Genomic DNA, 18122 nt, shown 5'->3' on the forward strand with positions numbered 1-18122 from the left:
ACTTTAAGAAAAAGTTTTGTTTATTTGATAAGCGCATGCGCACGACTAAATTTGCACAACAGAACGGCCATTGTTTATTGAAGTTGCTATGCTACGATACAACGTTGTTATATTTTCTACTCCGTTACTGCGATTTAAAATTCCTTGACCTACAGAAAATGTCAAAATTGGCTGCGTGCACTGTCCGCCTTTATCGCTCATGGAAAGCTGGATAGTGTTTGTTCCATTTCTGTTCAGTGATGTTTGTGAAAATTGAAATTCGGTAGCACTTCAACTCTTTTTTTTCCTTTATTATACTATTTGCACAAAGTTTCAAACATTTTTGATATGTACGAGTAATGTAACAAACAACCTTATGTACCTTAACCTCTACGTCAAACTTGCGGTGCGGTGCGTGGCTTTGCATACAACCCTTGGTATTTTTTAGACTAAATGTAACAAATCATAATCTTCTTCTACTACGGTTTGAGATCCGATTCTTCGAGGAGTGACAGTTACTTTGAATCAGAACATGTTTAACATGTTTGTGTGTCAAAAATTGGCACTGGAATAGCTTCCAGCTAGGTTTTCTCTGGTGATTTCCCTACGCTAACAGTGTAGGGTAGGTACCCTTTTTTAAGCAGCTTATGGAGCTTCGTGTGTATTGAGACAAAATACTCGAAATATGTGAGGTGTTTCCATTCACTTACTTAGTTCTTGAGTTATGCAGAAATTCGTGTTTCATTTGCATGAAAGCGCTCACTTTCAGAGGAGGATGGGGTGTCGCACTACCATAAAAACATTTTTTGCCCCCTAAAACCTCAACATACTAAATTTGGTAAAAATTTGCTTGGTTGGTCCTCGAATTATGCAGAAATTCGTATGGACTCCTCCTCCCGCTTCATTTTATTATAGAAACATTTGCTTAATTTGGATACATTTGCTGGATTAGTTTCCGAGTCATGCAGAAGTTTGTGTTTCATTTGTATGAGAGCACTCCCTACTAGAGCAGGGAGGAGTCTCATATTACCATAGAAAAATTTCTTGCTTATTGAATCATCTACATGCTAAATTTGGTTCCATTTGGTTGATTAGTTCTCGAGTTATACAGAAATTCGTGTCTCATTTGCATGGGAGCTTTCTCTTTCAGAGAAGGGAGGGGTCTCAAACTATCATAAAAACCTTCCCCGATCTTAAAAACTCCTACATACAAAGTTCATGCCGGTCGGCTCTGTCATTTCTAAGCCTATATATATGGATTAAACGGACAGACAGAACTCTATTTTTTTATTACAATTCAATTTCAAACCATAACCCACATTTTTTATAGTATTAGAAGAAAAAATCCAAAATGTAATATTTTAAGAGTCATTAGTTTGCTCATTTCTTAACCTTAATTCTTGTTATTTTCATGCAGAAAAATGTTTGTTTTTTCAACTTGTTCAATCAATTTTACATTGTGTTTATCAATTTTTCCAAGTTCATAGCTTTCTAAACATAGCTTGAATTTTGGAAAATCGTGAAAGTTTTTTTTTGTTGACGAAAAACCAAACTTTAGTTAACGGTTAAACGTTAGTATTGGGTTAGTGTGTGTATTTAATGACCTGTTTTGTTGGACAGTGTGTGAAAGAGATTGCCGAGACCATGTCATTCGGCCACAGTTTATCGCATCAAAATGTCTTTGAAGGATGGTCCCAAGCAGCGAGAGCCGTAAAGTGGATGTCCTCGGTTTATACATATTCAAACCGTGATCAAATCGGTCCATGCCGAATTTTCTTGCAACCCGGTATAAGGAAACTTGCCAAGGATGCCACCTTTTCTGAGCAACCCAAACGAAGATTCATCAAAAAAGACTTGCACGCATCTTCCAGAAATAGTGAAACGCTACTTGATTCTTGAGCGAATAAAAGAACTACGAGTGACTCGTTCGAAAAAATTGCTTTCTTCGCTGAAAAAGGAAAGAAAAGATAATCCTATTCTCCGGCGAAAAGCTATTGAGCATCGACAGCCATACAGACCGGTTCATTTCGTCGACAAAAGTTGAGGATGTTCCAGAGAAAGTAAAGTTTTAGTTCCAAACCAACATCCGGCTAGTGTAATGATGTTTGGCTTGGTAGCGTCCAACGGTTTTTAAATGCCGCCTGTTTTTTATCCTGGATGAAGGTCAACTTCTTTGAGGATCAATACGTTGTGCTACAACAGGATGGAGCGCCATGTCATACGTCAAATTGGACCCAACACTGTCTGGTGGAAAATTTAAAGTTTCTAACGAAAGATTTGTGGCTCCTAGCAACCCGGACCTTAACCTTTCGACTATTCAATTTGGGCGTATGTTGAAGCAAGAGCCTGAAAACATTTCACCCTAGTGTGAATGTTGTTGAATAGGGCCTCATACAGATAACTAAATTTGAAAATGTCGATTGTATTTCCTAGAAGTACTTCAAATAACATTTGAAAGAAACGCCATTAATTTTTGTATTTTTTTCCGCCGCACACTGTATTATTTCTTCAGTGTTAGAATGGGAATATCAAAGCAGGCATATAAGGCATTCCATGGAAAATAGGTCAAAAAATTTGTTTTTAGCATTTCATTTCCGATCTCACTGAAACATTTCGCCTTTTTGAGGTCATTTTATGATATCAGTTCTTCATGTAGATTCGCGACAACTCTGTTTTACATGGCGTGTAGGAAATTGTGTAATGGATTGATTAAAAAGATAGACCACTAAAATCGGAATGTAGTAACAAGTAGCTTCTTGTAGTGATCTATTTTTCCCGAGAGGACTAACGCTTGTAATTGTGATGCGACTATATTCAGAGTCGTTGATAGAGGAGTTGATACGACTGAATGGCGACCAGCATATTGGAGTTTGACACCACAGCAGTAGGCCAAAAGGGAAGATCCAACAGTGTAGGAAGAGTTTAGCAACGCAGTTAATTCAAAGTTGACATGTGTTGTGATTTATTGATTACCAATACCCTGTGGCGGCTTTTGCTTCGTTGGAGTGTTCCAGATTTATGGTTACACTTTTGAACGTACCAAGCATGATTTCATTCATCTATATTCGGTCGAAATTTGATACACTGAAGCTCTTTTTTACACGATTCACCGTGCAAAAAAAACCGTGTGAAAAAAACGCGTTATTTGGAAGAACGTCGTAAAAAATCGTGTAAAATGAAACTGTGTAAAAAACAGCCTGCTATAGTCTGTTACCGTTACTGTTACTTACTGTAACAATTTTACGCGAAGACGAAAATTCGTACAAAAAACGTGTAACAAAACCGCGTTATTTTAGAAAACGACGTAAAAAATATCACGTTATTTGGGGAATCGTCGTAAAAAACCGTGTAAAATAAAACAGTGTAAAAAAGACTTTACTGTATGTATTTTTTTTAACGAAATGATACTGTTAACTTTTGAACAATATTTTTGTTCACATGTTAGTTTTTCAATAAACTTCCAAAATCATATTGAATTAGATGTGAGAGTTGGCGCAATTTGTAAAAAAATAAAATAAATGTTTGATTTATATTTTATTTTCAGATGCACCTTCCAGAACATATTTTGTTTTTTGGTTTGAAAACTTTCGGACACTTTTTTAATGCACTAAAGTTTTGTTTAGCACATGTGACTGTTGATTTCAATTCCAAGTCTTGACTTCCAAAATTTTTTTTTTGAATCAAAATTGTTGCGGACACTTCTTCAATAGAGTTACTAGAAGTTGTTTAATGTATTCCTAAAAACTCGATTTTCGAAATGCCTGCACGTGACCGTTGATTTTTGTTTTTGATCGTGTCACGCATCTTTTTGAAATGAGGAATATATAAACACAAACTGGTGTAACCAATATATTTCCAAAAGCTTTTGTAACAACCATTTTTTTTCTAGAAGTTCATTAACACTTAAATTTACACACTTTTGGAAAAAAATTGAGACAAAGGTCAAAATTGTATGTAATGTTAAAAAAACTCGTTTTTTCAATTGAGTTACAACGGTTTTTCTTGCGCTTGAACTTTTTTCTTAAAATATTATCACTTATTTCTATCACATCATTACAAAAAACACTAAATTGTAACACTTGTTGAACTAATGGTTCAAATACCTCTTCACATCATCTTCGGATTCATTGTTGTTATTAAACTGATAACCACTGGCCATTGTTATACTGGCTGCTTGCTTGCAGGGGACTAATGCTGATGTTTCCAGCGTTCGTTCCACGGTGTGCAACGGCGCAACAACTTGATCGAGTGCCGACTGATAACGAACTGAACTGAAGTTTTCATTTCATGTTGCTGCGCAAAGGGCATGTTGCAACACTGAAATCGATTTCAGGTTTGCAATTTTTTTGCATGTTCTCTCCGGCATGAAGAATACTAAGTATATAGCTGCGCGAGATCAACCACGCTATCAACCAACCGTCAGTTTTTCCTTTGCTTTGCGCGCACATTGCAGCAGCACTTATGCTTCATCGCTTATGTTTCATCCCCCCGAATGATGAAATCGTAGGCTTTTCACCATCATGCATGAATATATATGTCAACCCTGGGCCTATATGTTTGTAGAAGTGTGATTAAGCGAGAACAAAAGGGATAATTGCCAATAATAAGTAGTGGCTATGCCATACTTACTGAAAAGTTTCGTAATCAATGCACATGTCTTTCCGAAAAGAGTTGGCATGCTCGCGGTGCAACGCAGTAGGAAATTTTAAATTTATTTCTTACATCGTCGTTTTTTGGGCACTGCATGTCCGAGCATCCTTCTTTTCTCTTTTCGCGCTGGCATTCCTCATTTCTGCTACAACATATTTTTCCATGTCAATGCGATTTACTGCTGGTTTGTTGTCCCCAATATCTGGTTCCAGTTTGCCCAGCATATTTGGTAGTTTGTACGAAAAAAAATCGGTTGCAGAGCTGCACAGCAGCAGACAATTAAGCACACAATGTAGTGGAGAAATAAATTATCCTTATGTACAAGAAGCTGTGCGTTTGCGTGTTGCCTGATGCGCGCGCGCGCGTAGAGTTCCCGGAATCTTCGGTATCAATGTCGGGTTTTTAATCAAGCCAACAATGGTTTGAATTATAATCCAAACTAAATCGCAAATGTTTGACCAAAACTGGAAATGAGTCGGTGAGCAGCAGTTGGTTTGGTTGGTGGTTTAGTTATCTGGCGGTTCATGGACCTTTTGACTTTCAGCTATATTGCGGTTTTCAACTTATCAGTTATTCTAGTAGTTGTTGTTTTATTTTTCTGAGAGATTTAAACGTTAGTACTAGGAATGCCTCCCGGCTGGTCTAACAAGCTAGTCTGTGAAATATAAACAGAAGGTCAAGTTCCGATTGCCGAATGTGTAGCACAAGACAATAGAGATGGTCGGGTTTCGGGTTTTGAAACCCGAAACCCGAGCCCGACCCGTACCCGACGGGTTCGGGTTTGAAAATTTCGGGTTCAGGTCTGGTTTGGGTATGAAAACCCGAAACCCGACTATAAAATCTATGAAATCTCGGGTTCGGGTTTCACAATTTTGGGTTCGGGTCGGGTTCGGGTTTCAAAGAAATAAAATTTTCGGGTTCCGGTCGGGTTCGGGTTTGAACGAAAAAAAAGTTTCGGGTTCGGGTCGGGCTCGGGTTTCGACCGAAAAAAAAAATTCGGGTTCGGGTCGGGTACGGGTTTGAAAAACATCAAACCCGACCATCTCTACAAGACAAGCCTAGAGGTTGGGACACTACTCACGAGGATAAATAGAGACATGATTCACTATCGTAACTTTCGATATTTTATCAGAAACGAATCAACTATTTTTAAAAAAAATTAAATCTTCAATTAAAAACTTAAAAATTTCTATATGACCAGCATTTCAAAAACTTTACTTGGGAGGTTAGTTATTTTTTTTATGTTTCAATCAAAAGGACATTCTTTGCAGTATAGCACAAAATAACAGGCTTTTACGATTTTCCACCAAACGCACTAAAATCGTTGTCTCGATGGCGATCACTAGAATTCTTCGTTTTCATTCTTCTCTCATTCCTCAAATAAAACGAGAATTATTACTTAGGATGAATAATATATGAAATATTTTTCGAAAATATTTTTCAGTTTCGTAATCGAAAATAAAAGGGTGTCAAACGTCTTTGGCAGTGGTTTTCTTGGCGGGTCTACTGAAGTAGGCGTAAGACTACTTCAGAAAGCCTGCCAAAGAAAACCATTGCTGAAAATGTTCGATATTCTGATCAAATAAATTTGGAACACGAAAAACATAGTACCAACATTTGATGGACACCATGTACATAAGTATTTCACATAGAAATGTCGAGTAAGTACCCTTCAAATGCATGATGACCTTAAGCTGTTCAATTAAAATGGTAGAATACGATAACTTGGTGCTTCCTCTAGACACAAATCATTCATCAATATCAATATCCATCAATGTTATGTTGTGGGCTTGATAAAATGCTCGAAAAATTTGAAGCACGATAACTCTAATCAGTTTTATAGAGTCCACTTTTCAAACGAACAATCTTTAAGCGAAGTAAATCAATCAAAAACCAGTGGTTTTTAGCAATTAAATTCTCATAATTGCTATGACTGTGTGTAGTGATATTGAATAACTAACTGATAGGCCTTTCTAATTTCGAATTTTAGTTATTTAAGCTTATTTCTTCACTCGACAGGACGATTAAAAGTCATACATAAGGGAGGGATGTTAACAAAAAATAATATAGGGACCCATCACAAAGGTTGAGTAGACATCTCTCGGTTGGGTCGAGTAGACTTCACTCGACCATGTTTTTCAAAAGTGACGAGTTGATTGTCGAAGCATCTGTAACACGACCCTTAAATCTATCCACTTAACAGATTTTTCACTACCCGAAATTCATTAGGAATATCATAGCTCTGTGAAAAAAAAAATATAAACATAGGACTAAACTTCCCAGACCAAATAAAATCAAGGCACTCGACAATGAATTTGGCCTCAACAAAAATAAAATAGCGCCTATTATTGAAAAATGTTGAAACAATATAACAATAATCGTTATCCACAAAAATTCATAACAAAATCACTGAATCCAATAAACGGCGTGATTCGAAAAGTTTGAAAATTACCGATTTTTCATGGGTACATGCATTGATCAAACTACCACTACCTGCAGCATCAATCATAGTAACCCATGAGTCAGCAGAGAAAATTGACAGCTCTATCAGTCGAACTCTAAACGTGGTGGCGAAAACAGTGAAGTTACTCCGTTCAGAAGTGTGCCGTTCAAAGAACAGTAGTACTTCGCCGTGTCGAAAACGGACGTCATGCGGCACTTTGTTGACGTCGGATACGTCCGTTCCGGCATCTACAACATCTTGGCACTATTGGACAACAATCAGAGTATGGAATGAAAGTCCGGTTTCGGACAGCTGACGACCCTGAACAAACAAGAAGCTCCATGGATGCTGAAGAAGAGGACCGAGGAAAAGTGGCTACATTGCTGCGTGTGCTTGTTCGGGATGTCGATGAAGCTTTGGCCGGTGAAAAACTTCCTTAGCAAACATGGACATACATGTCAGGAAGCGGCAGTCCACCCGAGCAGGAGAAAATATCATAATAATATCAAAACCTGATATTGAAAACTCGATAACACAATACCTCATTTTGCAATAATATGATTTACATACATTTACAATCTCCCAGATGGTCTCAAGGTACGATGCTAGCCTAACAAGCCAGTCGTCTTAGGTTCGAGTATCGGTTTGGGAGAGACTGTTAGTGTCAGAAATAACCCCGCAATTGTCCAAATGAAGACCAAATCTCGATATTCTAATAACAAAGACCAAATCTCGATATTCTTTTTTTTTTAAGGGGGGATTTGTTAGTAGCTTAAGTATTTATGATAAATATTAGTAAATAATGAGTATGTGTGTCCAATCACAAATGGTGACTTCTCAACACTGTTAGATATTTGTAATTTTAATTGTTAGGATTTGTTTGCTTTCGCAATTAGGACTTATCATTCGTAGGGATTTAAACCTACTTGTCAGAAAAGGGGAAGTTAACTTACAACTAACTTAATTGCTAACTTATTGGCTATAAAGAGAGCTTATCGTAGCAATTGAGGATTGCAACGATTTTTGTCGAAAATTGTTAATAATTTGATTTGACTTAGCTTCTAATGGTTCAACACCAGTAAGTCTATGTAATTCGAGTGTACCAAACCAAGGAGGACGCTTCAAAATCATTTTCAGAATTTTATTCTGAATCCTTTGGAGCGTTTTCTTCCTTGTTGAACAGCAACTTGACCAGATCGGTACAGCATAAAGCATTGCTGGTCTAAAAATTTGTTTGTAAATCAAAAGTTTGTTCTTTAAACAAAGTTTAGAATTCCTGTTAATGAGAGGATGTGAAAATCTCGTATATTTGATGCACTTGGCTTGTATACTCTCAATGTGCTCTTTGAGAATAAGTTTTTTATCATAAATTAGTCCCAAGTACTTAACCTTGTCGGACCAACTTAAAATAACCCCATTCATCTTGACAACGTGATTATTGTTTGGCTTGAGGAAAGAAGCCCTAGGCTTATGCGGAAAAATTATCATTTGAGTTTTAGAAGCATTGGGAGAGATTTTCCACTTTTGCAAGTAGGAAGAAAAAATATCTAAACTTTTCTGCAATCGACTGCATATGACACGAAGACTTTTTCCTTTTACGGAAATGCTTGTGTCATCGCAGAACAATGACTTTGTGCATCCTGGAGGCAAATCAGGAAGATCTGAAGTGAATATGTTGTACAGGACTGGACCCAAGACTGAACCTTGAGGTACACCTGCTCTGACAGGAAATCTATCAGATTTTGAATTCTGATAGACAACCTGCAGAGTTCGATCAGTAAGATAATTTTTTTAAATTTTGATTAGAAAAATTGGAAAATTAAAAGTTTGCAATTTCGCAATCAAACCTTTATGCCAAACACTGTCGAATCTCTTTCTCACTCTTTCTATGTCTAAAAGAGCAGCTCCAGTGGAATAACCTTCAGATTTGTTAGCTCGTATCATATTAGTAACTCTGAGCAATTGATGAGTTGTGGAATGCCCATGGCGAAATCCAAACTGTTCATTTGCAAAAATTGAATTTTCGTTGATGTGTGACATCATTCTGTTAAGAATAATTCTCTCAAACAGTTTACTTATTGAAGAAAGCAAACTGATTGGTCGATAACTTGAAACTTCAGCTGGGTTCTTATCCGGTTTTAAAATGGGAGTAATTTTTGCATTTTTCCATAATTTGGGAAAATATGCAATTTTGAAGCAGCAATTGAAAATTTTCACTAAAAATTCCATTGTGCTCTCAGGGAGATGTTTGATTAGTAAATTAAAGATTCCATCGTCACCAGGTGCTTTCATATTTTTGAAATTTTTAATAATTGATTTAATCTCATTCAAGTTAGTTTCAATTATTTCTGCAGGTAAAAAATTCTGGGAAGAAATTAAATCAAATTGAGGTGTGACTTCACTTTCAATTGGACTCACAAAATTCAAATTTGAGTTATGAACACTCTCAAACTGCTGAGCAAGTCTTTGAACCTTTTGTTCATTGGATACAAGAAAACGTTCACCATCTTTTAAAACTGGAATAGGCTTTGAAGGTTTTTTAAAAATCTTCGACAGCTTCCAAAATGGTTTTGAATATGGTTTCAATTTTTCAACTTTAGTCTCAATCTCTTTCTGTAAATCTTTATAAATAGTTTTAAAAACAGGGTCACGAGAACGTTGATATTGACGTCTGCGGACATTTTTCAAACGAATTTGAAGTTGAAGATTTTCGCCAATTATTGGTGAATCAAATTTTACTTGAGCCTTTGGAACAGAATAATTCCTGGCATCAACAATTGCACATTTTAATGCTTCCAAAGCGGAATCAATATTCACTTCGTTTTGCAAATCAAGCTCATTATTGAAATTTCTTTCAATATGAGTTTTGTATCTTTCCCAATTAGCCTTGTTATAATTAAAAACAGAGCTCATAGGGTTTAAAACTGATTCATGTGATAAAGAAAAAGTTATTGGAAGATGGTCAAAATCAAAGTCAGCATGTGTGATCAAATCACTACATACATGACTTTGATCTGTCAGCACCAAATCAATTGTTGAAGGGTTTCTTACAGAAGAAAAGCATGTAGGACTATTCGGAGTCAAAATAGAATAGTATCCTGAAGAACAATCATTGAATAAAATTTTGCCATTGGAATCTTTGAGAATTATTCCATGAACGATGTTTAGCGTTAAAATCGCCGATTATGAAAAATTTCGAACGATTTCTGGTGAGTTTTTGTAAATCACCTTTAAAATAATTTTTGAGCTCGCGTGTGCATTGAAATGGTAAATATGCTGTGGCAATAAATAAAATCCCAAGTTCAGTTTGAACTTCAATTCCCAAAGTTTCAATAACTTTCGTCTCAAGATGGGGAAGAGCACGATGTTTGATTCGGCGATGAATAACAATTGCAACTCTACCGCCGGAACCCTGAATCCTATCATATCTATGAACCACGTAATTGGGGTCATATTTTAATTTTATGTTAGGTTTCAAAAATGTTTCAGTAATAATTGCAATATGCTCATTATTTACTGTTAAAAAATAAAAAACTCATTCTCATTGGCCTTCAATGAGCGAGCATTCCAATTTAATATTTTAATTGTTTTATTTAAAATCATTGCTAAATTTTAAATTAGAAACAATTTTAATAGTAAAATTTGTGCCTATTTGAATGGCTTCAAACATTGATTTTGCCTGCAACATGGCGTTCATAAGATCGAACATTGCCTGTTGCAAAAAAGAAAGTTTACCTGCCGTAATAGGCCCCAGGCAGTTGACATTAGAAAAAATATTTTCGGCAGCAATATTAGCTGGAGTAATAGGTGTACAATTATTTTCTAGCGTGTTTTGCTTACCCATATTAACGGTCATTTTCGAACTACCAACACTAGGCGGTATAATGTTCGAACTACCTGTAACCTGTGCATAAGTTAAACGGGTATGCAAAGGAGTAGGTAAACTATGCGCCACTGGTACGCTTGGAGAATTTTGTTTGGAAGTTGGTTTTAATTGAGAAATTGAATTTTGTTTACCTTGCCTTGCCTTAACAATTGCTAAACGGACTGGGCATTGATAAAAATTTGACATATGGTTGCCGTTACAATTCGCACAGCGAAAATTTTTACTCTCTTTCACAGGACATGTGTCCTTTTTGTGAGAAGAGTCTCCACAATTAAGACATTTTTGGTCCATGTTACAGAATTTGGAACCATGGCCATAACGTTGGCAAGTACGGCATTGGGTGATATGCTTTTCACCTCCGCCATACTTCCTATAAATTTCCCACTTTACACGCACATTATACAAAGCATGTGCTTTTTCAAAAAATTTTAAGTTGTTGACCTCATTGCGGTTAAAATGAATTAAATAATTAACAAGGGAAATTCCAGTTCTCTGACTGTTTTCGCCTCGTGATTTTTGTTTCATTAGAATTACTTGGGTAGGGGCTATGCCAAGTAATTCTGTTAAAGTAAGTTTGATCTCATCAACGGTTTGATCGTTGGTGAGACCTTTCAAGACAACCTTGAACGGCTTGGCGTTCTTGGTGTCATATGTAAAAAATTTGTGCATCTTGTCAGTTAAATACTGAACAAGACGATCACGACCCTTTACTGAGTCGGCTAATAAGCGACATTCACCTCTACGGCCAATTTGATAGGTAACTTTAACGTCAGAAACAAACGTTGAAAGTTCCTTTTTGAATATATTAAATTCAGAAGAAATAGTTACCACAATAGGTGTAACTTTCTCCTTTTTTTAAGATTTTATATTTTGTATAGTTTAATTATTGGTAACTTCCATTTCACCAGCTTCTTGCTCAGGCAAAATATCGAAAGGATTGTCACTACAGACACTCGATGTGTCAGAAAGAGATGCCTCTCTTTTCCTCCCCGCAGCGATGCGAGGTTTCTTTTTCCGTCCAGCCATTTCAGGTGATACGAAAAAAGTTAAAACAAATGTTAAATTCAAAAGTAGGTAGTCTTGAGAAAGACTGATGGGAAATAACTTTCAGGTAGTCTTTAAAAGACACACTGACAAAACACAAACTTTGAAGCTATAGGCAGTCAAAGACCAGTCCACAAGCAACCGAAAAAACGTCTGATCTGTAGGACAGTTCAAGACGTACTGATCTCGATATTCTAATAACAAACCCATAACTTGCATTAATAATCATGAAAATAACCGGTTCAGATATTCTCGAATCACAGGATACTAAATGCATCACTGAACATATTACAAATAATCAAACATCTAATCAGAAGCAAAACAAGGTATATTATCAAAATTTGATATTAATTTCATATACGTGTTAGAAATGTGAATGTCTTTCGAATAACACGATAAGAAATCATAACAAAATAGGTGCGTTATTGATGAGTTGTGGTTTTGCTATTTTATCCTGCCCGGGCAGTTTACTGTCTCGGAGCTGCGGGCTATGACGCAGCGGCTGAAAAAGATGGTCAAGTCGATTTTCCCGGCGCATCGTGACGTGGTGGTGGTGATAGACTAAGAGATCTATCTCACCCTGTGTGGAAACAATCAGCAGGGCACTTCTTATTTTACTTCCTCACGAAGGAAATGATCTTCGAGGTGAAGTTCATTTTACACACAAAGTCCCCCAAGAAGGTGCTGCTGTGACTGATCATCAGTGAAAAGAGGATGTTGAAGCCGCACTTCTTTCGCTCCGGACTGGCCTGAACGAGGAAATTTTTAGTATTTGGCGTAGTCTCACTACTCGAAGCGATCGTCGGATGGGAGGGAGCTGCTAAATGTTCATGTGGTACCCTAGTTGGCAAACTTGCCCAACGTCCCCCAGTTGCGTCCAATGGAGAATTTCTGGGCAAACCTGAAACGTAAGATCTTCTACAACAATTTGGTCGCAAAAACTGAGGTGGAATGTTATATCTATAAATACAAATGTCTTTCTGTCTGTCTATTACCTATAGCAGCGGTTCTCAACCTAGGGTACGCGTACCTCTGGGGGTACTCGAAAGCCTTAAGAGGGTACGCGAAAGAAAAATCAGTAATGGCGGACAAAGCAATTATTCTCTATAATACTTCATTTGTTGGCCAATCTAGCCCCTAAAACAAGACTGTAGCAATCAAACAAGCTACAGTTTAATTTGGAACCTTAACTAGACTACCACAACATGATCTACCTTTACTCTTTCCCACTCTGCAAGAACATTCCAAGCCAGGGGGTACAATTGATATGGAAAATATCGCCAAGGGGTACGCGGACAAAAAAAGGTTGAGAACCGCTGACCTTTAGACTCAAAAACGACCAAAACTAACCCATTGACTCAAAAACGAATACCGTTAAAATTTGTACATAGGGGTATGTATTCGAATACGGGGAGTGTCACAAATATATTAGTTTTGCTCTACGTGCAAATTTAAATACAGATCATTTTTAGTATTGAGCATATTTTAGTGACATAACTGTGCCATTTGAGACTTTTCCGTATCTCATTGGTATACTAAGGATGGGGGGGGGGGGGGGTGTTATCGATATCAACCTTGTATGATTTTAACACTGCTGAACCGAACATCATTAAATTCGGTATGTAGAATCTACAATACCTGATGTATGTCAACGACCTTCAACTTTATCTTTACCATTAACGTGCCAAGGAGGAAGGGGGAGTTGTTAAATTTGTTATTTGTAAATTCCTTAAAACCTAACTCGATTACTAGACTGGGACACGGTTATATGGGAAAAAAGACGATAGTGTTATTTTTTCGCTCCCATGCACTTCTCGTGTTCCTCATGGGTCCTATAACAACTGTGTAACTTTTCAGATCGATCGGTGAAACGCCAGATTTGCGCCCAATTTTTAAAGCTTCCATACGATTTTAAATGAGAAAAACCACTTTTTCGAACTTTTTCTCTAGAGATGTCCAGTCGGCTCCTAAAAATATATCAATACATGATGTTTATAGGAAATTTTCCTGGGAAAAACTCTTCTGAAGACCGCAAGGCGCTACCTTGCTTGTGGAAAAAGATATTCACTCCAGACTGATTGAATATCAGACGAACGGCTCACCATTGAATTTTACTAGCAATACTGCTGCAGCATGCTGCTGTTACAAATTGCATGTGATAAGAAATGATATCGCTCAAATTCATCTTGGAGGCTTCCCCGAAGATCCTCTGAGCAAAAATCACACTTTGAAAATTAATTCCACGCGAAATTATTTCTCATACTTAAGCAAGTTTGCAATAGCAGCATGCTGTAGCAATTAGTTTGGGTGAATAGCTGTTTCTACAAGCATCGTAGCGCCTTACGGTCTTCAGAAGAGTTTTTCCCAGGAAAATTTCCTACAAACATCATGTATTGATATTTTTTTTAAAGCCAACTTGACATCTCTAGAGGATAAGTATTGAAAAAGTGGATTTTCCCATATAAAATCGTATGCAAACTTTAAAAATCGGGATTCATAAGGAACACGAAAAGTGCATGGGAGCTAACATTTATTTTTTGTCCCACCCTAATGTATACGTTGGTTTTCAAGCATGTTATTAGGGGTCATCACATCGAGCTCGTATACGAATACCCAGCCGTAAACTGTGTATCTTCCATTACGCGTCAATGGAGGTGAGTATTTTTACGGCTGGGTATTTGTTTACGAGCTCGACATGAATACCCATATTTTTTTTATTGATTTTTTGTATCTTAGTTGCGTAGTGATGATGATGATGGTCCTGAGCGTAGTAAGAGGGGCTCTACTAAATTTTATTATTTGTAAATTATTGCAAAGTTCATTATGAAAATGTGTACATAGTTGTTTTTGAGTAGGGGACTTGGTTTTGACACTTTACTTGGTCACTTGAGACTTTACTATATCTCAGGGGCGTATTTAAGAGAAATGGGAGGGGTGGATGAATGTTGTCAATCTTTATTAACCTTAAAACCGTTCAATTATCAATTATCAATTATCGATTATCATTAAATTCGGTAGATAAAAGTCTTACAGTAGCGTGTAACAACAAAGAATTTGTTCGTTATAAACTCCAAAACACCAAACATGATCAGCATGTTGTTATCTTGGTTTTCACGTATCGGGCATGTTATATTAGTTCCGCTATATTCCATTAGCTTGGGCAATATGGGGTCTATTAGTTTTTAATTTTGCAAAGTCTAAATCCTCATGATCATTCTGAAAATTCAATTGCAATTCAATTCAAGATGGCGACCTATGGTTTCCGAAAATGACCAATACCATCCGTTATAGTTATAAATATAATACTATAAAGTTAGTACATATTCGTTTGAGACGATGGGGTAGTGAGCGATGTCAACCTTTCCAGATTTTAAAACCGCTGAATCGATCATTAGTAAATTCGGTTAGGCGTCATTCGCTCTAAAAACCTAGGTTTAGACCCCCTCCCTCCTATGTAACTATAAGTAACGTTCGATATGACTCCCCCCTAAAATAACGTAACGCTAAACAACCTGGCCCTTTCCAAATTTGCAATTTTGAGTAAACATAACAGTTACGTAACTGTCTCTCAATTACCCCCTTCCACCTCATATAACAATACTAGAGAAACATTTCGAAAAGTCCTATCTGCGTTGATCGATTTTTTGATCGAACACTTTCATTCAATCACCACGGTTTATTGAACACCTTTTATGACACGTTATTTGCGCAAGTTGATAGCGGAGGGATCCTAGATCCTCCTCCTTCTAAACGAAAACCACGCTTGGGAGAGTTACTAAAGTTGAACCATTACCAAAATGAAAGGACGCTCCGGAAAAACGATGAAAGCTAATAGGACCTTTTGAAATGTTTATCTAGAATGAGTCATGCGTCACGTAAGCTTTTTTTCCTGTATGAACTTCCTCACTGCGACCAGAATCGTAGATCTATTATTGTTAGATATGCCCGGGTGTCTGTTGTATCCCGCACTTCTGTTAATAGCAATACCGCTACTGAGCAGTGGCATGCTTATTATTATTGTTCATCAGTGCTTGTGTGTAATGTGATACTCTTCCTTACACGCTTACTGTTCTACTATACCGATACTCGTTCCTCTTGCCAAATATCACCAATTATAATTCCCTGGAGAAGTTTCGTCGTGCGTCCTTCTGGCCAGTTTTATTGATAAGAGGAACTTTTTTTTTGTTAAGAGGACGTTACGCAAAGGTATTGTAGATTTCAGCGTAAACGAAGGGTAACTGGTGGGGAGCCTGAGAATAAACCCATGCTTAAGTCCTTTTTGACATCGGATGGCCTGGTTCTACTAAGATTCGAACCCACGACCATCCGCTTGACAAAGCGAACTCTGTAACCTTGCGGCTACGCAGCTCCCTGTCACGTAAATTGAGTACGACGCCTAAGTAGCAGCTATACTGACTAATGTATTTTTACGATTTTGAATTTTATCTATTTCATTAGCGTGGCGAGGTGCTATGAGGCAATTTTTTAATTGCGAAACCAGCAATCTAAAATCCGATCACAATGTTTATTTACGAGTATTTTTGAATATGAAGTGTGTTTCTATAAAAGTTGGTGTATTTCCACACCTTTTGTACTTCTTTATTAACGAGAGCAGAAAGCAGGTTTAGGGCTAGTAGCGGACTTGGAGTAAAATAATAGTCACCTTCGTGACTTTTTTCATTCAAATTGTGACCAAATAATGACCAAAAAGTGATTAATACAAGCCTTTAAAATTAGGAAAAGTAAAATTTCTATCGTTTTTTCACATTGAAATGGTTGTACTTATGTACGGATTATGAAACGCATAGAACTAATGCATTTTTAGATGTTCAAATGTATCCAACTAATTGAGGCCCCAACACGAGGATGGATGATAAAGGGCCCTATTACAGAAGTCGAATCGACTCGCTTCGCCCATGTATTACAAATGAGACGAGTTGCTCATCGAAGCTGCTGTAATACGAGCTATAACTTCGATTTTTTTAAAATTCTTTTCAACTGCAAAACAGAGGAGTACATCCGATTGAAGAAAAGGGAATTAACTAGTTACGTAATTTCACGCGCAACACTGATTAAAGACGCGGACAGCTTTTAGAATAAGCCTTTACATTGGCAGTTCTTAGACAGTTTGTTCGTTCGTATGAAACTTCACCGATAATAGCCAATTAAACGAAAAAGTAAACGCTCACGGTGATTAATTCAACCAGTGGAAAAAGTCTAACGAACCGAACTGTTCAAATATTTGGTAAATTTTTCCAATGTATTTTTCCATACAGAAATAGTACTTTTTGCTCATTTCGAGCTACAATAGTTACTTCAGTGACCATTTTGATCTAAAATGGTGACTTTTTGGCGTGATTAGTTACGTTTTAGTCACTAAACACTAAAAAGTGACTCACTTCTAGCCACTACTAGCTCATTCGATCCCCTAGTCAATTTGTGTACCGAGGTTTTCAAATTTGCGGTGTGTTTCTGTAGTATTGAATTTAATTTGCTGTCTTTAAGTAGCGTGGGCATTAGAATACAGTACATGATTCTGTGATATAAGTATTTTTTTCTTATCTCAGCGTCAAGGTTAGGATGGAAGAAATCGTGAACCTTCATTCATTTTAAACTTAAAGATCCTGTGCTGTCCCTATTAGAATAAACCTGGCCAAAGAGGAACGTTAGGTGAAGTCTCACTCTAGGGAATTATAGTTTGGCGATATTGGTATTGTAGAGCAGTGAGCTTGAAACGGAAAGGGTAAAATCTCACACCCAAGCACGGATAAAAATGATACTGGCCAATAATATGAAGTGCGGAATACAGAAAACATCTGGGCAATATCACAATAGATCAAATGTCTCTGTTCGCAGTGATGAGTCCACACAGAAAAAAAATATCCTGTGCTTCCCCAAAACTATGAGTATGCGTAGAGGGAAGGTTAGTTTGATCCCTATAATGTTGAAAATTTGTACCTTCCTCTCAAACGAAATTCTGTAATTAATACATATTTTAAATGGACAGGCTTGCCCAGCATGAGCGCCGCGTGTTTCTACAAGCTCCTTTTATTTCTGTTTCGTGTTGTGTTTCTGCCGCTCGCAGGAGAATTAATACACCACAGCTGATCGAAACAAGAG

At 37.1% G+C, this 18122-nt stretch overlaps 1 protein-coding gene across 3 annotated transcripts in view; it reads right to left on the minus strand.

Moving 5' to 3' along the window:
- The window catches only part of LOC129725858 (proton-coupled amino acid transporter-like protein pathetic), a 62644-nt gene that overhangs the window by 25103 nt on the left and 19419 nt on the right, over positions 1–18122 (minus strand). The window contains exon 1 of one of the 3 annotated variants that reach the window (XM_055682197.1): positions 4083–4242. The exons of the other annotated variants lie outside the window; for them this stretch is intronic. Coding sequence (XP_055538172.1) covers positions 4083–4138 — 56 coding nt within the window. The 5' untranslated portion in view covers positions 4139–4242. Of the gene's footprint in view, positions 1–4082; positions 4243–18122 lie in introns of those variants that run through there. 3 annotated transcript variants of the gene reach the window in all.

The sequence above is a fragment of the Wyeomyia smithii genome, chromosome 2 (assembly GCF_029784165.1).
Source record: "Wyeomyia smithii strain HCP4-BCI-WySm-NY-G18 chromosome 2, ASM2978416v1, whole genome shotgun sequence".
Taxonomy (NCBI): domain Eukaryota; kingdom Metazoa; phylum Arthropoda; class Insecta; order Diptera; family Culicidae; genus Wyeomyia; species Wyeomyia smithii.